This window comes from Nelumbo nucifera, chromosome 1, assembly GCF_055504915.1.
Source record: "Nelumbo nucifera cultivar China Antique chromosome 1, China Antique-T2T, whole genome shotgun sequence".
NCBI classification, from domain to species: Eukaryota; Viridiplantae; Streptophyta; class Magnoliopsida; order Proteales; family Nelumbonaceae; genus Nelumbo; species Nelumbo nucifera.
The window spans coordinates 13190800-13213136 of NC_142649.1; the positions used below are offsets into that span (position 1 = coordinate 13190800).

At 39.7% G+C, this 22337-nt stretch overlaps 1 protein-coding gene across 3 annotated transcripts; it reads left to right on the forward strand.

The window, feature by feature from the left end:
• The first annotated feature begins 881 nt into the window (after positions 1 to 881).
• On the forward strand, positions 882 to 11803 carry LOC104610313 (rop guanine nucleotide exchange factor 14). Of its 3 annotated transcripts, none has more exons than XM_088900261.1 (9): positions 882 to 1120; positions 1206 to 1288; positions 1919 to 2044; positions 7945 to 8348; positions 9084 to 9238; positions 9321 to 9395; positions 9485 to 9748; positions 10156 to 10503; positions 11328 to 11803. In XM_088900261.1, exons 4-9 carry the CDS (start codon positions 7964 to 7966, stop codon positions 11712 to 11714), a joined length of 1614 nt encoding a protein of 537 aa, XP_088756387.1. In that variant the 5' UTR covers positions 882 to 1120; positions 1206 to 1288; positions 1919 to 2044; positions 7945 to 7963; the 3' UTR covers positions 11715 to 11803. The 3 variants fall into 3 exon arrangements, with proteins under 3 accessions (XP_088756387.1, XP_010275174.1, XP_019055455.1); XM_010276872.2 differs by having other exon boundaries at positions 7959 to 8348; XM_019199910.2 differs by lacking the exon at positions 1919 to 2044 and having other exon boundaries at positions 7959 to 8348.
• The last annotated feature ends 10534 nt before the right edge of the window (positions 11804 to 22337 follow it).

Sequence of the window (22337 nt, forward strand, 5' to 3'; positions counted from 1 at the left end):
TGAACTTCTTTTTCCTCGGGAGTCAATGCAGTTCAACCATTTGGGTCAACGAGTCACCCAATATTATTATTATTATGAAAATATTTCCAAAATTATAAAAAATAAAAATCCATTGAACAAGTCAGATGGTCAACAATTCAGTCACCTGGATCATGCGGATTAACATCGACCGTGCTCACTGCAAAAAATATCATAGGTCCCATTAGATAAAAAGCTCCCTTTGCCATTTAATCAGCGAGATCAAAGTCCAAACCCATTCTAATTAAGTTTCCATGCAAGCCCAAATTATAGTGGTCTAAAAAATGGTTAATTATTTATTGAATTAATTAATTAGAATTGATGGATTGATTGATTGATTTTTAAGACCAATTAAGAATAAAATTATGATTTTTTTCATGGCTTTAATTTCCATGGCAATAAATCAATAATAAGGTTCGGGGCTCAATACGCCTAAAATAATCTGGTTTCCAATAACTTGCCACATGCACATTTCGCATTAAAAGCATCAAGGACCTCCACTTATTTGGTACTATTCTACCTAGGAGATTATAGCCACGCCAATACTGGTGTAATGAGAAGATCTCAATCGTCCGTTCTTTCATAGCCTCCAACTAAAGATCAAAAGCATCAAATGGTTTCTATCCAGATTTTTCGCGCATCCAGATCTTAGTTGTGACCCATTTCCACATGTGACCCATCCTTGGGTGTTGGGTCCCGGCCCAGGACGCTCCTACAGTCCTACTCTTATTTTCAATTTTAAATCTTTCAGAGTTTTTGACTTTTGAAATTTAAATACGGGGCCCCGACCCGTATCGATCCGATCCCTCACGTCCACACCCTATGCGGCTATACCTATGTAGTCGGTCTCAAACGTTATAAATGCCATTTATGATTTTCTCTCTCTCTCTCTCTCTCCTCTCCTCAAATCACTCTCCGCACTCTCTCTTCTCTTCCACTTCTATTCTTCTGTTCTGTTTGTTATCTGGACTTGCAGAGATTCGAGTCCTTCGACCATTATCTATTAAACATTGGGCATTTCTCTGACGACGCTCAAGACAATCCAAACATTTCAAAATCCTTCGAGTTACAGCACTTGGACTGGTTGGAAGGTTTAATGGAGGTGAGATCCTTATCACATACTCATTACCCTTCTTTCCTTTATTGTTTCCCTCAGAAACTCATCTGGGTTTTCTCCAACTTCTTAGATTATGTAGATGCTTGAAGAAAAAAGCTCTCAAATGTAACTTCACTGAAGAACCCATATCAGAAGAGTCCAGACAAGTTAAAGGTTAGTTTCTAAACTTCAATTCCTTCTTCTTTCAGAGAATCTTGTTTCAATGAGACATCTAATGGAGGTTTACACAGCAGTACAGTCGACATGAGACTTTTCATTTTTATGCGAATATCTGGTTTTGTGTTTACTTTTTCTTTTCCTTTTTTTTTTTTTTTTCAATTTGTGGGTCAGATGACTGTTAAATCTCTTTTTGATGAGAAGAGGGGGTAATATACCAGAATCTCAACTCTCAAGCATAAATGGAAACACTTTTCGTGCAAAGCGAAACGCTCGATCTCTATTCTTTCAAGTGTTTGGCATCAACCAAATAATCCAAAAAGGAAATGACATCTTGATGGTGCTTCTCAAAAAGTTTTTCCAGCTTTTACATTTAAAAAAGTTCTAAATGGTTTCAGATTTAAAGCTCTTTCTCTCCATTTGACGAACAATGGGACCAACCCCAAACAGGGTCCCAGAAAGGCACACTGTGCCTGACTCGTCATTTTTGCTAGCTTCTGCTGCTTTTCAACTCGGCAGATCCGAGTTGACTCAGATTTAGCAAAGAGGATTTGAAATCTTGTATCAAGTAGAAATTTACTTTGATTTGTAATTTTTTTAACATAGAATGGTGTTTCTTTAACCTAGGGTGCGTAAGCTTGTGATCCCGTGCAGCGCTGTGTATCATTCGGAAGTTGTACAAAGCCATCATGAGGCCACTCGCTTGTTGTAGATTGGACAGAGCGATCAGCCTCGACTTTGACGAGCAAGATCGTAAGCAATCTCAACCCTGAACTCTATAGTTCTTAATTCTTTCTTTCTCCACTCTGTCCTTGCGATGTTCACTCATCAGTTATCATTACCATAGATCTCTATGGGACCCACGTTATTATGATCTTTAGCCATTCAATCCAGTATGATCTGGACTACCATTCTAAGGCAATTTAAAATTATGCTAATCATCAGATCAGATGGGATAGCTTGGACATCCAGGGGTGGGGGTGGGTCCAGCATTTGGCTCGAATCTTGGCTAGATGGCTGATAGCCGTCCGTGGGATGCCATGTGTAGGGCCCACTAATTATTAGATATGGTAATCCAGTTCCTTAATTAAGCTTTTTTCTGAGAAGCGTGGGGCCCGTCATCACCTAACTGGAAGAGCAATCTCAACCATCGGTTGAGTGGACTGTTTCTAGAAGGGGGTCAACTTATAGGACTGCTGGAGATAATTCCCATCTCGGTAACTTTGACTTTCAGATTGGAATCTACGAGATTCATGTTGGTGGGTCCTACACGGCAATCTCATCTTTTCCTGTATTTAATTTGTTCTTTTTTAGTGAGTGGGTCAAGCCATTAATGAGGGGAAATTGAGATAGCAATGAAGCACTGTAGCACTGTAGCACTGTAGCATAGACAAGAGGACGAGATGCAACGGGGTTTGCGTGGTTTCTATTAAATTCAAGCCGAAGAAAATAGTGGGGCCCTCAATTCCGGTACCATACTGGTATCGTACCGGAATTGAGGAGACCTTTTTTTTTCACATTATTTTAGTAATTTAAGAAACAATGTATCAGATGGGGACAGAGATGTCATTGTCAGGGTCTCAGGGAGGCTTTTCATTTGTAGAGGGAATATGAATTTTCTATTTGGATCGGCGCCAACTCCACGGATTCGATCTACTCCATTTCTGTGCTGTCTGCTGTTTTTGTTTTTATCTTTTTTCTATTACTTATTAGTATAGGTTCTATTTTTCTTATTTAAAAAAATGGAAAACATTATTGAACATTTGTTTTTTGAAAATGGAGTGAAATTGTGATAACATTTTTAGTTTAATTACGAAAAAATCTGTCTGTGTTTCTAAAACTATCAAAAATTTCTTTCGAAAGACAAAAAATATATTTAAATCTATATCTATTGATAAAAAGGCAAAAGGAGTTAGGGTGCAGCTTGAGTTTTCAACTTTACATTGGGCTTAGGCCAAAAAACTCAAGTCTAATATAAATTCAGGTTGGGCTTGGGTTGACGTCTTGGGTAGCCCGAGTCCGATTCAATATATTCTACCTAGAAATTGGGTTACAAAGCTCAACACGTTCAATCCAAAGCCCAGCTCAAGATGTTGGGTTAAAGCTCATGTTAGGCCTAGGTTGGTAAGAGAAAAATTATTGGTAATTTTCAATAATTATTGATAATTTTCAATAATTATTGATAATTTACTAATATATAACAAAAATAGAATAACAATAATTAATAATAATTTCCTAACCTAGGCCCGAGTTTACCAACTTAGGTCTAACCTGAGCTTAACCTAATATCTTGGACTGGACTTGGGCTTAGGCGTATTAAGCTTTATAGCCCAATTTCTAGGTAGAACATATTGATAATATGTAGACCTTCTATCATAAAATGTTGGCACAGGTTCAAATTGGGTTAGGTCAAGCTTAAACCGTCCAAGGCCTCAACCCAAACCCAACCTAAGTTTAGGTTAGCCTTAGCATTTTGGCTTAAACCCAGCTCGAAGTTCAAAAACTCAAACCCAACTTGTGCAAAAGTTTGGTTGAACTGGGTTGGGCTTGAGTTAGGCCCACTAAACCTAAGGTACACCCCTAGCTCCTTTTGCCTCAAATTCTTTTAACAATACTCACGCATGCAGGGTCCTGCCAGTAATTAATAGTACCAATTTTAATTTATAGTTACTAATAGTAATATTAATTACTAAGAGTAGTAATATATTATGGTATTTTTAATTATTCTCAAAATAGTTAATAATTATTGTTAAATTTTATAATAATATTTAAAAATTTATTAATAAATTAATAGTTATAGTTAATAATTCTTAATTATGAATTAATAAATTTTAAAATTCTTAATTTATAAAAATATTACTATTATTAATAGTAATAATAGTTAATTTAATAATCAATTTAATTACTCACGAAACAATTCTTAATTTTTAAAATTTAATATTAATAAAATAATTTATTATTATTGGTAATTAATTAATTTGTTAGTAATATTTCACTAATTAATTAATCATGAATAATTATTATACCATTAATATTAATTACTAAATATAGTAATACATTTTGGTAAGAATTAATTAATTAATTAATATTAATATTAAGTGAACTTTGGTATTTTTCAATTAGTCCTGATAAGAATTAATTAATTTTGGTAAACTATTAGTAAATTGTTGACAATATTAGTAGTTAATCTTTAAAATATTACTAAAATAAAAATGATTGATTATTAAAAACAGTAATATGGTTTGAGAATTTTTAATTAATCACGAAAATAATTAATTTATTTTGGTTTGAGTTATAATAAAATAAAATGAAATTATTAATTATAAACAATATGTAATATACCATTCAAAGTAAATGGGTTGGATTAATAAATACCAAACCATACCCGATCCAATAAACCACATCACTTTAGTTAAATGGATTGAATAGAGAGAGAGATGAGTTGAGCTAATTAAGGAGAATAGTTATTTGGATAGAGTGAGAAACGTGAGTTCTAGAGAGGGATTTTAGGTAAAATATATTGAGCTAATTAGAAAATGGAGATAGAGGAGAGAGAGTCAAACCTATCAAGGAGAATGCAGGGTTGGTGTAATGGAACAAGGAGAGGCATGGTGACGTGAACCATCTTGCTATGTATATAGATAGATATATATTAAATATTATTCATATTAAATATATATTATTATATATAACATATTTTCTATTATATATATCAAATATATTTACAATATTCATTATATTTTAAAATTTTTATTTATTTTAAGTAAATTTATTTTTCAAAAAATACTGTAAATTAAAAAATTTAGGGATTTGTGTCCCCGTGGGAAACCTGTCCCATCGGGGGTCGGGGTCACGATGGGGATTTATCTCAGAATTGAGATCCGGACAGAGAATATGATCCCTGCCCCGTTGCCATTCCTATTCAGTTCTCTCTATTAGAATGTTGTATTCTTTCTGAAAGAAACTATCAAATCAGTGGAGGAAAAACACGTTTTTAAAACCAAGAAATCAAAATCATGTTTACTTGATTTCATTTTCAAAACATAGACACTGGTGCATGCTACGCGACGAAGAACATGCTGTGTAGCTATCTTCTAAGGAAAATTGGTTTTCTTAGGGCCTATTTTTCTTGAAACCATAATATGCAGTCACGTTGGACAAAATGGGTAGGGATCTGCTGTCAATAAAACGCTCTCAATACGAACCATTGCAGCCATACATTGGGAACATCTCCTTCATCTTTCATGAAAAGATATTCTTATTGTGTGACTGTGATGATATTGGGATATGTTGGGAGCATCTTGTTGTTAATAAATCTGAACTTGGAGAACTTGGAGAACACTCATTTTTTTCTCAATTTCGACTATGATATGGGAAAGATATAATATCTTAAAATTTTTTGACTAATCAACTGGTATCATAAACATGATAGCTAATCCGGTGTCATTTATCAAAATTCATGTATGGATTTTGATTGATAAAAACCCTTAGGATACCATATCTTTTGTGTATCATAGATTTTCCCTTTTTATTAAGTCTGTTAGGCTGTGATTGGTTTGAAAGAAAAGGTAAGGCTTAAGGTGTAAGTTGGGCATCCGATTTGGATAATATAAAAGCTCGTTTGGGAGGGTTTCTGTGTTGATCGAACTGCATTGACTGAGTGGCCTTGGAAAAGTTACCACAAGTAATTTCACTGGAATCACAAATTTCACCATCAGACTAGGACCCACCATTTATAAAATGTGCGATGTCAGATCATGTTATAACTTAATTCCTGGCTTTTGAAATGTACAATGTCAGATTATGTATGGGGCTTACCGTGCAATGCCAGGACTTCAGATCAGCTACCAACACAGATGTTCCCAATATCTGACTGTGATAATCTGTTGGAACATTGTTGGGAGCGTTTTATTGACAGAAGATCCCTGTTTTGCTAGAAGCTACTGCGAAGAAGTCCTCACAGCGTGGAGCCTACCAATTACTCAGCCCTAACCTGCCAAAGTTGCACCCATAGTTTACTTCAGTATTATTTATTTGCACACTAGGCAGTTGGAGTTGGGACTAGCAATTTGCAAGTTGCAACTACCACTTGTTCGGTCAAGGGGGAGACTTTTGCATGTGCAACTGTGAGGCGTGAGCACATCAAGGCTCTCTCCTGATAGCGACAAATTTCATTGTTGCTTCTTGGCTCTTGCAATGCAGACTTGGCATGGAATCTCAACTGCCATTAACCATGGATGATCCATGCTAGTTTCTTTAGCTTGAAGCAACATATATCTATTACTATTAAAAGTACAACCCCACTTCGCTTCAATGCACGCAGAGAAGCCTCTTACGGGGGATCTCTTGCCTTTTCTTCCTTCTTGTTTTAATAAACCAGACTAGTGGTTTATTTCTTCTAAAATTTGTTTTGCTTTTCGAAAAAAAGTAACACTTATTTCTAAAAATTCAAAAAGTTACAAAATTTTAATGGAGTCTCAAGCTCTGAGAAGGGGAACAATGTGGGCTGGATGGGTTTTGGTTTTAAAGAAGATTGGGCCTAAATGGAAGGCTAATCATTGAAAGTCACTGAAACATTTTGGTTATATGTATATATATCATTTAAGGGGAAAAGAAGATGATTTGGAACTTATGGATATTGATAGTCTGCCTTCAAGAGATTATGTTTTCAAATCATGGAGATAGCATTATAGACAAAGCAGTCAATCCTAATATTAGATTTAGGACTTGCTTCTTAGGCTCAGTTTGGAAGTAGAAAAATACAAATATGCAGAGTGCAAAACCTTACATTTTGTATTATTTTGTACGTATTTGTACTGTACATATTTATATTTGTACTCCTTCCAAACTGAGCCTTACGGGTAAGCCAAATATCCCCCTTGAACTGTGGACGTGATTTAAGCCACTTTTCTATAGAGGACAGGGGGGTCTGGTTAGGTCCCACCTTTTTCGTAAAGAAGCAGGAATAAAGTCTGAAAAATAGAAAGGAAAAACAAAACAGAGTAGGTTGGGTTGTTTGATCCATAATCTTCCAGCCTTTTAGGGTCAATGGTCCTTTTTTATTTTTTATTTATTTTTTTTTGAGGGGGGTGGTACCTTGGAGCTACTAGCCCATTCCCCGAAGCCATAACCCTCCAAACATGGTGAAGGGGCGGGTTTCAATCTCAAGTCTCTGCTACAGTCACCCAGAGAACTTACCATTCTAGCTGTTTAGTTCTAACTTCTAAGGTAGGTATGGCCTTGAGTTGAAGTCATGATTGCATTACTACTAGAAACTTTCATGTTCATGTTGCATTAGGTGACTAGATTGTTCATTCAAGCAGTTTCTCCAGTTAAGAACAATGATTAGGCCCGAAATTTCACATGTCTGATTATTGAGTGTGCACTTTATTACCTTAAAGAGTACAATTAATTACAGTTATCAAATTATTTTCCATTGACAATGGAAACTTGTAGAATTTGGTGCAGAAATTGAATAATTAATGGACTGTTCATGAAAACATTGTTATACTTAGATTTCTATCTTTTGTTATATGATATGCATGGCATGTTTTATGCAAAGTTAAGTCAAATTTCAGGGAATTCATATTGGTATATTTGAAATTTATTGTGTCATTCCTTAGCAATTTATGTTACACGTAAACAAAATTTAGATGTAAACTTTCAGGGATAATGACATATGATGGCCTTGAGAGCTGCATTCGCAACAGTAGCTCTTATGACAATGAGAGTGGGGCAAGCAGAGCAGATGGTTGCCCAAGTGATTCCTTAGATGATGCCTCAAGTTGTTCTTCCACTAAAGATGTGTTTGGATCATTCTCCTCCCAATGGGTAATGAACAAGCAGAGTGATGATTGTAATGATGAATGGGAGGAGGTCTCGAACAGCCCTCAACATTTTTATGTCAAAGAGAAACCATCTTACACAATAAAATTTTCAGATGTAGAGACCATGAAAGAAAGATTTTCTAAGCTATTGCTGGGAGAAGATATTACAGGAGGATGCAAGGGCCTTGGCACTGCTCTAGCACTGTCCAATGCTATAACAAATCTTGCTGGTAAGAGAAACATAATCTTTCTTCAAGAAATTCATTGAAGTTGTTTATTTATTGTTATATGAGTCTTTATGGTCATTACCATTTTATAATTTAACTACTGATTGTACTTCCTAGCTACTAATCCTCAAGAATTTCTAAGATGGAGCTCTGTATTATTGGTTTGTATTATTTCACAACAATTCTGGTTGAACCTTAATGCATTTTATCATCAAGTCTTGACTGATCTGGGGAACAATGGAAAAAAGAACGTTCAAACCTAAGGATAGCAGAGTCTTAAATATTTGCAATAGAAATTATCAGACTCCTAAATACTTCTGATTTATTTCTAAGTTTGAAGATGCAATTTGGAGAGCTCATCATCATCAATCATCATCCAAGCCATATCTCAGCTAAATGGGGTTGGCTGTATGAATGCTGTTTTGCCAATCCATTCTATTTACAAAAAGACAAATCAGGATCCCTATTCATGCAATTTGAAGAGCTAACCAAGCTTATTTATTGCAATAATAATAACAACATTTTACCTTGTCAGTGCATAGAATAAATCAGGATCCCTATTCATGAAATTTGAAGAGCTAACCAATCTTATTTAATGCAATAATAATAACATTTTACCTTATCAGTGCATAGAATGGATATGGAGCTTATCTTTCCTCTTGAAATGTTTCTTCTATTCCTATATCATAAAATCATCACTTATGGCATTCCAATGAAATAGTAAACTTGTTCTTGCAGCATCAGTCTTTGGAGAGTTTTGGAAATTGGAGCCACTGTCTGAGGAAGGAAAGAGCATGTGGCGAAGAGAAATGGACTGGTTGCTCTCCCCTACTAACCACATGGTTGAGCTGGTACCTGCCAAGCAAAATGGCACCAATGGTGGGACCTTGGAGGTATTCTGTTTACTTCAAATGACTAAAAGTTTGAACCTATTTTATAATGTGGTAGGAATTTATTCTGAATTTATGGATGCAGATAATGACACCAAAAGTCCGTTCAGACATCCACATGAATGTTCCAGCGCTTTTAAAGCTAGACTCCATGCTTATTGTAGGTTTACCTTCAACTTTTCAAATGCTGAAAAGTTCATTTATTTAATTATCTACATTCATTCCCTCATGATGATTTTAATTGGACAGGAGATACTGGATTCTATGGTGAACACAGAATTCTGGTATGAGGAAGGAGGCAATAGAGCAGAAGGAAGGAGCATGACACCGAGCAGGAGGTGGTGGCTTCCATCTCCCCGTGTCCCAAGATCTGGACTATCAGTCACTGAAAGGAAGAAATTGATTCATCACAGCAAGATGGTGCATCAAGTTTTCAAGGCCACCAAAGCAATCAATGAAAATGTCTTGCTTGAAATTCCTGTTCCAACTATCATAAAAAATGCCCTTCCCAAGGCAAGGAAGCTATCACATTCACAACAGTCTTAATTTTCAGAAATCTGCTCCATTAGAGTGGTTGGTTGTAGTTATAACTGTTCCTACCTAGAAAATTTTTAATTTTTCCTCCATAAGTAATAATTTTCATAAAGGTACATTTTGCTGTTTTAAATGCAAAAGAGAATTACTGACTGACTATAACAGTAAATATTCTGCCTAACATGTCAGTTTGGGATCTACTTCTTAGATACAGCAAAAGACCTGGTGTTGATTAGTAATCTTAGGTTGCCTGAGGTTTTAGATGTTGGGGCCTGATGTGAACCAGTTTTAATTTTGAACTGCTAGAATCAGTTGTAGTCCACTGCCACAATATACCAAAGCAATTAATGTTTTTATTAATTTTCCTTTTCTTTGTTTCCAAGCAGTCTGGAAGAGCAAACCTAGGTGAGGAATTATACAAGGTTTTGAATGACGAATCGAGATCAGTTGAGGAAATGCTCAATTCTCTACATTTACAAAGTGAACATAGTGCTCTTGACACCATTAACAGGTTGGAGACTGCTGTATTTGCATGGACACAGAAAATCTCTGAGCAAACAAGTGGAAAATCTCCAGTCAGAAACTCATGGTACCATGTGAAGGATACAATCTCTGAGCTAGATAAGATTGAGTTATTATTGCGGAGAGCTGAATCACTTCTACAGCTGCTCAAGATCAGATTTCCAAATCTTCCTCGAACTTTTCTTGATGTTACAAAAGTCCAATATAACAAGGTAACAATGCTATAACAGCTTTAACTAAAAGGCTATTGGATATCATCACCATCACCATCACCATTACCATCACCATCATCATCATCATCATCATCATCATCATCATCATCATCATCATCATCATCATCATCCCAACTATATATGGGGTTGGGTACATGACTCCTGTTTTGCCAATCAATTCTATTTAAAGTCAAACTCTAAGGCTATTGGATGTATGTCTCTTATTTCTCTTCACTACCAATTCTCCAATATTTCCTACCATTCTTCAGCCAATTAGTGGGAAATCTCCTTCCATTAGTCCCAACTGTTATAGTTCAGGCCAATTTACAGTGTTTTGTCACCTATTCCACCTGATGATACTATTCTAATTATTGAGCCAAGCTGTTTTGTGTCATAAAAAATAGAGATGTGTGCACCTCCAATCCACATTGGAAGGCTTCACAAAATTGTCAGATATTCAACCTAAGAGCTGATTTATCACCATTTAACTAACTGTTAAGACCACCAAATGGTGAATAAGCTCTGAATGGACTATTTTACAATATAATCTTATGGTTCTTTCTCTCTGCCTTACTGATATTTCTCCTGATTGTTGTCACACATCTTCTTATTACCATTCAATAATCAAGTGGTCAAAATTGAGTTTCAGCATGAATCATCAAATTGGGTAGGTGAGCCACACTAGAATCAGAATAATCCAGAGGACCAATGGTATTGGTCCACCATAATATGGAATTATGGATCCTTTGTTTTTTATCAGAATTCTTTCTTCAGTTTAGCAGAATTAACAAATTCTTACATCTATCCTCTTTCAATTTTGACAGGACATTGGACATTCAATTCTTGAAGCTTATTCAAGAGTTCTTGGAAGTTTGGCATTCAGTATACTCTCCAGGATAGGTGATATCTTGCAAGAAGATGTGCTAAGCAATCCCAACTCACCTGTTGCAAGTTGTTGCTTTCCTGGAGTAAGTCTTACAGGAATATTTGAATCTCCAGCAGTAGACAGTCGCATCTGTCATTCACTCATCGATCAGATGAACAGGGTTGATGGGCAGTTTTGTGAATCTAGTCCAAGTAAATCTTCTGATGTGGTCTTTTCTGATGGTGAGACCAAAACAAGTTCAGTGACTTCAACACCATGTAGAAGCCGAGTATGGTGCATTGGTAGAGAAACCTGTAGGAGTGTGCCTCTTACAAATTCTCCTTGATAAATATAGATAATATCCCAAGTCTTCATGGTTGTAAATATAAATGAAATTATAAGTTCCTAATTAAATTAAATTATATATTTAATTCACATCTTCTCGAAGTGAATTATTCATGCCTGAAGAAACATGTATTTATAATTATATATATCCCAACCCATACCTCCAACTTAATTAGTGAGCAGACTTGATGCTCTACTAGAAATGGAAACTGAGAGACAAAAAATGGAGTTTCTACACCAAAGTTGAGTTGGCACACGATGTTATGAGGTGATCTCCAACCTTTCAATCCAAGAAAAAACAGTGAGGAGATAAGAGTCAATTACTCGATACTTGGTCTATCACATTGGTCTCCAATGTCACCTACAGACATAGGTGGTATGGCTAAGACAAAGTGCTGCTTAATTTGTATTCAACGTTGCCAATACATTCATTGATTTGACCCAACCCAATACAGTTAACCTCTTAATTTATGGCAAGTCTTAACAGCCTAAGTTCAATGATATATGTAATGATAGTGCTGAATTTTAGGGTGTGTTTTGAATTGTGGGTTGCAAAAAGTATTGTGCATTCTAGAGCATATCCACCTGGAACAAACCTGTGTGGCGTGTTCTGAAAACACCACCACAAGAGATGTTTTCTTTGCTTTAGTGTGCTTAAAAGAGAATATTCCTGTGTAGCATTTGTTCAAAAAAATTTAAAATATCTTTAATCAAACATTAGACGATGTCTTTTTTTTTTCTTTTCTTATGTTTGTAGGTTTTTGACCATTCTCACCTTCGATTACCTTATAAAAATTACCACATGCAATTAATCTATATAATTACCACACGGCCATGCAATTTATCACATGTATGTGATTTATGATTCACATGAGGTTCTAATTCGCCATATGTATATGATTTTGTGAATCACAATAGGTCCAATCGTTATTTAACATTCTTTTACATTAAAAATCAACAATTCAAATTACCAACTGATTAATGCATAGATTACATGAAAATATCATGAATAACAAATTGAAGATAAATGTGTTTGATAAAACTGCCATGGGTTCAACTATATATTATAAAAATGCAAAGTAAATTACTCAGTAAACAAACCCAGGTTTTACACAAGAACATAAATGTTTGATATTGGTTTTTTGAGTTGCACTAGCATATCATGATTCTTCTTCAATTTTCCAACATTTCCTAAGTGTATTATGTTATTTCATATTTCACATTAACCATTAAAATGTGTTTCATATCTTATTTATCATCATTTGAACCTGTACTTAGGCCATACTTGTTTTTCGGAAAGTTGGTTACTCTAGGTAAGTGCATTTATCCATGTTTTTATTTCTCATGTAAATAAGGCAATAACAATTTTAGTTATAAAAAACCATTATTAAAAGGGGCAATTTTATCCCATCCAAGTGTTGGTAACTTTTCCATTGATATCACTTTCTATAGATCCATATAAATCTGAAAAAGGAACATGAATATCTTGGTTAATGGAAACCAACATCCTATTGACCAACTTTCTCCTCTCTCAAAATCTAAAAAATGAATGGGCATGGGTCCTTAGTGTTATTAGGCGAGTTCAGATTTGCGCCCCACAACATCCCACTGCACATTCCCGCCATGTATTGAGAACATCTCCCGATGATAGTACAAAATCAATGATGTCATCATGGAGAGATGTTCTTAATACACGGTGGAGATGTGCTGTGGGACAATGTGGAGCACCCCCTTGTGGGGCGCAGATATGAACTCTTATTAGGCATTTATGGGACTTGTACAAGTTTTCCCTAACTTGTTTATTTGAAAGTCAAAATTAGTGCTATTGTTGTGTTTTTGAGATTTATATAATTTTCTTTAATGTATCTATGTATTTTTAATTTTTTCACTATATCCATGTATTTCCTGAGTGTATCCGGAGTGATCTCTTAAAATTACCTTTCCAATAGTATTTGCGATATAAAAATTCTGTACCTTTGTCCTATACATGTCTACAATTTATTTCTATAATTGGCATGGCCCTTTGTAATAATTTTCTACATTGAAACATGGCATTGCCACATGTAAAAGAGATAAGAGAACTTTGCGATTGTGATACAGACTATGTTGAATATGATTTTGGCATATATTGCTGTTGAAAACCCTTTATTATTTTTGTTCGCCTATTTTTCCAATCAATCACTCTTTATTCTTTTGGTTCCCAAGAAAAATAAATTAATAAACACACTTACAAGGGTAAAACATATAGATGGTTACAAAATAGTGAGGATAATTTAAAAAAAATAAAAATAAGAGTTTTGAAGACAAACTAATAGACTTTAATTAAACAAAGATAAAGAAAATAGAAATAATAATGAGGGATAATTTTGAAAATTAAAATCATGGGTCTCGATCGGATTAGAACTTCGAAGACAAAGATTCCAATCCTTTTATAATGGGGGCTTAAAATGCGAACACAGATTCTATAATTGGGCCGAATTGGTTTTGGTCAGTTGACTTGCATCGTTTGGTTGATTTCATTCACCTAATTCTTTGTCATGTTTGGAAAAAAATAGTTTTCATGACAGTACCAAACATTTTTTGTAGGGCTGCTTTAGAATTTTCATTTACAATTTTAGACCTGCAGAATGGAGAAAAGACCATCTACAACAGCTGTACGAAGAATAAGAATGATCTGTTACACGTTGAAGGGGCTAGAACAGCAGGGGATTGACTGAAAAAGTAAGGGACCGGTCTTGGGTTGGAGTCCGTCCAAATTAGAATTATTTTGGATGGATTGGATGAACCAATAAGACATATTGAATTAGATCAATCCAGATTTAATGGTTCAAAGTATTTATTGGATTGGATTGGATCAGGTTCATCCATAATAGATTTATATTATATTGGGTCAGATTAAATCAATATAAATCCAATCCATTGATAAAAGATAAAAATACAAGTGTCAATGGACCAGGTTTAGGTTGGAACCAACATAAATTAAAACCAATTTGAACAGATTTTCCAGAGTACGTATTCATCGGTGGATTGGACCCGGTCCATCTATAATGGACTCATATTGGACCAAATCTAGTCCAATCAACACCCCTACTGAAATGGACCGGGTTGAAATATTAAGAAATGATTTAATATTCTTAACAGTACTGGATATTAGGGGTGTCAATAGACCGATTTTGGATTGGACTCCATTCAAACAAAATTCAATTTAGATGGATTAAATGGACCAACAAAACATATTGAATTGGACCAATTCACACTTAATGATCCAATGTATTTACTTGGATCGGATTCATATTACATTAATTAGATTGGATTGAGCCAATATCTGATCCATTGATAAAAGATGAGAATATAGGTATCAATGAATCAGATTTGGATTAGAAATAATCTAAATTAAAACAAATTTAAACAGATTGGTCGGTCCAGACAATGAATTATTGAACCAATCCAAAATGTTCATTGGATGGGCCGGATTGGACCTAATTAATTTGTGATGAGATTGGACCAAATCCAGTCCACCCTAGCATTAATTGAACAGAAGTTGATACAATTAATGCAATCAATGCAAGCACCTCATGAAAATGATCATGGCCTTGCAGGGGGGAGTGACTCAAAAGTCTTTCATCTTCTGTATGTGCAACACATGTATATATAGAGAGAGGAATCAACACATGTTTTATGTATAAATATGCAAAGTTGGGTAAGTTGGAACTCAGGTCAACAGAAATCCCGTGGATCGAGGTATTTATCGCCTTGTAAGCAAGGGTCCTAGTAATAGTAGAAGCTAGCTAGCTCCAGTTTTGGTGGTTGTAGGGTCAGTTCGTTCCCTTCAACAACTTTGTCTTGTTTTGCTTTCAGGGATTTTATGTCTTGAGATGATCATAAAACCCTGTTTTTCCAGCAGAGATGTCAACCTGCATGGCTGCATGGAGATGGAAAGGGATGGCGCTCCTCAAGCTTAAAGGTGCTCTAACAGATCCTTCAGGTCGGCTCTCTTCTTGGGTCTGGGTACGTGAAGATTGTTGCAGTTGGAGAGGCATCGATCCGTTGCAGCAACATGACTGGACATGTGGTTCAGCTCAATCTCCTGATGATCCTTATATTGACCCATTTGCAGCTTATGAAGAATCAACTCTGGACGGTAAGGTAAATCATTCGTTGCTCAATTTGAAATTTCTGAATCATTTGGATTTCAGTGGAAACGACGTTGGAGGTATTCCTCCCAAGCTTCATTTGGAGGAAAAGTTCCTCCTCCTCAACTTGGAAATCTTGCCAGCTTGAGCCATCTACATCTTTCTTTTCCATATCCTTGTCAATATGTGGGCAACCTTCATTAGTTCTGTGGTCTCTCTTCCTTAACATATCTTGACATGGAGGTTTTAATACGAGTAAAGTAGCCAAAGACTAGTCCGGAATTTCTGCACAATGGTTCCTGAAGACCTTTTGTACATCTAATATGAAAGCACTCTTTTGTGCTTGTAAAAGTAATAACGTTTCAAAAGTCTTCCTTATTTTTAATATATTAAAATTTTAAAATAAATAAAAACGCGTGAAAGGAGAATAAGAGTTCCGCCTGATAAACCATCGGAATTAAACCATCTGAATTAAATTCTTATTCTCGGACTGATAAACCATCGGAATTAAATGCGTGAACGCTGAGACAATTCTCCGACTGATAAACCAACTGGAATCAACAATCAAACAATGGAGAATAAGAGTTCCGCATTGACTCAGGAATTAAACACGTGAACGCTTGAGACGATTTTCCTACTGATAAACCAGGGAATTAAACGCATGAACGCTGGGACGATTCTCTGACTGATAAATCATCGGAATTAAACGCATGAATGCTCCCCTCTCCTTTCTCCCTCTTTCTTTCTCCCCTTCTTCTTCTTCTTCCATTGCCGGATCGGATCGAAGGAACTGTTCACCGTCTTCTTCCTCACAAAAGTTAAGCAGCGGCGGTGGGGAGATTTCATAGCAACAGATATATCCCCCATGTTTTCATCTAGATTTCTGATGATTTCTCACCATTTTTTTAGGCCCATAAAGTGGGCCGTCGAGCTCAGCGAATACGACCTCCAGTACAAGCCGTGAACTGCTATCAAGGCCCAAGCCTTAACTGACTTTGTCGCGGAATGCACTTTCAGTACAGAAGTCCCCAGGCCGGTTGATCCCGAGGCCCCCATGTCGGATCAACCCGAGGTTCCCAAGCCGGTTGAGCTCGAGCACCGTGAGGCAGCAACCAGTGCGGCTTCTCTCCTAGTTAGATTGAACCCGAGCTGGGATGAGGAGTCTTGGATCCTTCATGTGGATGGCTCATCCAACCAACAGGCCAGCGAAGCTGGAATCGTTCTATATGGGCCAAGCGGGGTGAAACTGGAGTATGCACTACGCTTTGAGTTCACGGCATCCAACAATGAAGCAGAGTACAAGGCGTTAATAGCCGGGCTGTCTCTAGCAAATGAAGTGATCGTCATCTGCTGTGATTATTAGCTCGTGGTCAACCAAGTTACAGGTGAATATGAAGCTCGTGAGCCAACCATGATCGCCTACTTAGCCAAAGTAAGAGAGGCTTTACTCAACTTCCAATCACACTTCATCAAGCAAATCCTGAGATCAGAGAATGCTGAGGCCGACACTCTATCCCGGTTAGCCAGCACCAGTGATAATACCATGAGAACCGTGTATATAGAGAACTTGCCCTGGCCTAGCATTCTCGGGGGGGGGGGGGGGGGGGGGCAGAGGAGGTCGCTCCTATCGTTCAAGCAGAGCCGAGCTGAATTGACCCGCTCGCGAGCTTCCTGCTACACGGGACCCTCTCTGCAGATCGCAATGCTGCCAAAAGGGTAGAGCGTCAGGTGGCCAAATACGTCATAATAGACGAATGGCTGTATTGAAGATCTTACACGCTCCCCTATCTGCGCTGCTTGCGACCTTCCGAAGCCGAGCTCGTGCTCCACGACACTCATGAGGGTCTGTGTGGCAGGCACTTGGGGGGCAGGGTCCTCGCCCAGAAAGCGCTACGACAGGGATACTACTGGCCAACGATGAAGGCAGATGCAATCGAGCTCGTCAAAAGATGTGACAAGTGCCAGAAGCACGCCAACATCCACCACCAGCCCGCCGCCGACCTGAAGTATCTCACTAGCCCGTGGCCTTTCGTATAGTGGGGGATTGATATACTCGAACCATTTCCGCCAGCATCGGGGCGGAGGAGGTTCTTGGTGGTGGCGGTCGATTATTTTACTAAGTAGGTAGAAACTGAACCTCTCACCACGATCATAACCCGGAATGTACATAACTTTTTCTGGAGGAATATAGTATGCCGTTTTGGACTACCTCGAGTACTGATCTCCAATAATGGAAAGCAGTTCAAGGATATTAAATTCCAGAACTAGTGCAAAGATATGAGAGTTCAACAAAACTTCACCTCGATGGTGCACCCTCAAGCAAACGACCAAGTGGAGGTCACAAACAGAGCCATTCTCCGCGGGTTGAAGGCACGCCTAGACCGAGCTACCGAGCTAAGGTACTCTGGGTAGACAAGCTACCCAGTGTACTATGGGCTTATCGGACCACGATAAAGACCGCAACAGGCGAGACCCCCTTCAACCTCACTTATGGCACATAGACAGTCATCCCAGCCGAGATCAAGGTTCCCACCCTATGTCTAGAAGTGTACGATGACAAAGCAAACGAAGATGAGCTACGCACCAACCTCGGACCTACTTGACGAGGTACGGGACCTCGCATACCCTAAAAGGGAAACAAGTACCACGAGCTTGGAATATTATCAATTTGAGACAATATTACCTATAATTACCGAGTTGAGTGGACCACAAGTCGCTTCCCGAGCCTAAGGGCTAGAAAGCCGAGCTAAGGACCTCGGTACCCGGTCGCCTCTTCGGCATGGGAAAACTCCAGGAGAGTGGACTATTAAGTCGCTCCCCCAGCCTAAAGGCTAAGACGCCAAGCTAAGGACTTCGGCACCCAATTTCCACTTCGGTACGGGTGAACTATAGGAGAGCGGACTACAAGTCGCTCCCCCAGCCTAAGGGCTAAAGTGTCGAGTTAACAAAAGACCTCGACACCACATAAGACCTAGTTGCCTCGTTGGCATGGGATAAGTACGTTTAACGCCAAGGCACGGACAGCTCGGGTGTGAACCCTATGATGCATAGCCCGCCTCGGCATACAACAGGTTGAACCCGTTAGGGACAACTGATATCAGCTTGAGTAGTCTGGGTGTAGACAGTTCGGGTATATACCCTACTATGTTGCTCACCCCGGTGTACATCCAGAGTTAACCCCTACTAAGCACCGGGAGACAGTTTGGGGCAACAACCGTCGTGAAACCTCCACTTCAGGTACTTGGCTTGATAACTTAACAGTTCGGGGTGAAAAAAGTTACTTTGGAAAATAAAATAAATTGCACAACACTTGGCAAGAAGTGTATTCTTTCATTACGAAATGAATTCCTTTACAAAAAAGTTTTACAAAAGGAAAAACTGAGCTCGTAGGCTCAAAGTACAAGAATCACTCGAACTACTTGGAGGACTTCTTGCCCGGGGCTTCCGCAGATGTGCCAGCCTGATCGGTAGCATGGTCTATAGCGCCGACCTCCCCGATGTCTTCACCTTCCTCCACTTCTGAGTTCGGGTCTTCGGCGGCTTCATAGGCTACCTCTCCCGTGATTCGCGAGGTGGTGATGACGCTCACATCGAGCTGTGGGAACTCGCGCTTGATCAACCATCGACTGAGCTTGAAGCCTTTGCGGTAGGCATCCACCATCACCTCGTCGAACTCCTCGAACATGACGTAGTCTTGGATGACCTTGACTTTGGCCTCCTCCATGGCATCAAGGAGGGCCTCAGTTCGCTCCTTAACGTCAGCCTCGAGGTTCTCGACCTGGCGCTTCAGAGCTCCCTTCTCACGTAGAAGTTCTTCCTTCTCGCGCAGCAACAACTCCTTCTCGCATTACCACTCCTCCTTTTTTGACATCAGCGACGTAACTAGCTCTTTCTGAGCTAGCACATCGCCCTCCAATCGGTGGATTTGGCCGCGAGCTAGCACATCAGCACACACAGCCCCTTTGCTCTTTCGGAGGCTGTACTGTGGGTCCATAATACTTCGGACAGGTCCCCAGGCTGATTCCCTACTTCCCGAAGTAGTGGCGGTGGTCTCAAGAGCGGGCTCGGCAGTGGCCTCGGGAGCGGGCTTTGAAGCCTCAAGGACGAGCTCCGAAATCGCTTCAGGCCCCCGAGGTGGAAGACTCTCTAGCTCCTCCAAGTCGATCACTGGAGCATCAGCAGGTAGCTCGGGCTCGAGAGTAGGAGCCCATGGAGATTCGATACAAGCTCTCTTTGTAGCTCGCCTCTTTTTCCCGTTCATCTTCCCGAAGAGCTTCTTGGCACTGAGTCGCTCCATAGGACCAGCAACAGAGTCTGACGTCAGTAACACTACCAAAAAGAAACTGACTGCCAAAGAAAAATACTAACTCTAAACAAGGCGACCTACCGGGACTCAAACCGGCCTCAATGAGCTTGTTCTCGGAAAGATAGTCCTTGTAGTCAAAGCCGAGCTCTGCCCAAGATTGAAGCATCTCACTTGTTTTCTTGTCCAGCCTAATGCTGGGGTCTTGAATGGCCACCCTCTAGTGAGTAGGGAAGGGCCACCCCGTAGTGTTACGAACTACGAAGTAGTCCCGTTTCCAGGCCGAGACTTTACTAGGGAGTTTGTGCAACAACTTAAAGCCCGGGCAGGGGGACAGATAGTAGGTCCACCTGTGCTCGGGGAGAACGCTGGATGCATTCTTCTTTATCAATAAGATAGAGGAGAAATTTTCGAGATCAAGGGGGAGGGCGTAGTCGAAACAAAGGGAAAATGTACCGACCACGTTCCGGACAGAGTTCAGGTGGAGCTGATCTATAGTTACATCGAAGTGATTAAACACTTCAACGATGAGAGGGTACAGCGGAAGGCGGTGCCCAGCCGCGAGCTGTTCCCCGAGAACCATGATCTCGTCACGACCGTGCTCCTAGGGAAAGTTGCCCGCGGGAAGATGGTAGGAGTACTCCCTAGGAAGGTTGTACCGGGCTATCAGGCTCCTTAGCCTGTCTACCGTCATGGTAGAAGGACCGAACTTGTCTGGTATCTGACCTCGGTTAGAGGTGGATGCCGGGTTACCCGAGGTCCTTCGCACCTCGTAGGTAGAATGTGCTTCAGAGGCACTGACTTGAGCCGAGGTACCCACCTCGGGCTCGTCTAGGAGACTGTCCACTGGAGCCGGGGCACCCACCTCAGGCTCATCTAATTGACTATCGAAGCTATGGTCTGACATAGCTACGAACTGGGAAATAGCCTAAAGGAGAGCTATGAAACTGAAATAGAAAAACTAGAAACGAACTGAAGGGAGCTAGGGAGACTTACCTAAGAACACAACGACAGGAAAAAAGACGAATTGGAGAACCCAAGCTGAAGACCTTAGATGCGACCTCAAGACGAGCGCTAGTGAGCTTATGGCAGGGAAAATGACAGGGGTCCCCCCCTATTTATAGCCGGTATGCCCGAGATTCAACGATCGAGATCAAGATGATCTAATGACCCTTAAGAAAACCAGTTGTGCGACCCTCGAGGTGAAATCAGTTTAGTGCATTTTTGACGTCCGCGGAGTCTATAAATCATGTCACGTCCGCGCGTGAGCTGTACGTGATCCGGGTTATTCTTGGTTGAGCCGAACGATGAACTGGATTGACCGGCGAATTCTGACGAGGCAGCCCGGACTTTGGGCCAAATCCACCCGTCACGTCGTGAACTCCCCGCACCAGGTCAGGACCCCTGGCTCGAGGAGTGGGGGGCAATTGATGGAGGGTGATTTGCCCCGACCTCATATTAGGGGAACTCGTGGGCGTGACTCAGCATAAGTGACAGCTCAGCGCGACCAGTCCGCCAAAATCTAGCGTGGCAGCTCGGCACCGGGTAACACTCCGATTATCCCGAGCTCCTCCCAAGCAAAGGAGCCCCCGAGCTCCTACATAGTAAGGGAGCTTTCGAGCTCTTCCCAAGTAAGGGAGTCCCCAAGCTCCTCCTCAAGAAGGGAACACCCCGAGCTAAGATTCTTCCATAGGCATCCCAAACCAAGGTACTACAAGACAGGGATCTCCTGAGCTCAAGACACTCCGATTATCCCGAGCTCCTCCCAAGCAAAGGAGCCCCCGAGCTCCTACATAGTAAGGGAGCTTTCGAGCTCTTCCCAAGTAAGGGAGTCCCCAAGCTCCTCCTCAAGAAGGGAACACCCCGAGCTAAGATTCTTCCATAGGCATCCCAAACCAAGGTACTACAAGACAGGGATCTCCTGAGCTCAAGGCACTTCGGGGTGAGCTCGGGATCCTCCTAACATTTGTTCCGACAAGCCTAAGTAGGCCGCCTCGGGTAGAATAACCTCAGTATGGCACCTCTAGCTCGGTGCAAGGTAGCTCAAAGGAAGACAACTCGGCGTATCACAGGAAGATCTTCCCTGACATCCGTACCTGACAAACCTGGGGCCCTGCACCCACGTCTCTCGCCAGGCGGCGTCGTGCCTGCCAAGCCTGAGAGGTGTCCCCCGTATGACAGAGCCGTA

Coding starts and splice junctions, on each gene's coding strand:
- LOC104610313 (XM_010276872.2), top strand. CDS start 1,981: ATGAGGCCACTCGCTTGTTGTAGATTGGACAGAGCGATCAGCCTCGAC. Junction 8,349..9,083: donor TGCTATAACAAATCTTGCTG/GTAAGAGAAACA, acceptor TTGTTCTTGCAG/CATCAGTCTTTGGAGAGTTT. Junction 9,396..9,484: donor AGCTAGACTCCATGCTTATT/GTAGGTTTACCT, acceptor TTAATTGGACAG/GAGATACTGGATTCTATGGT.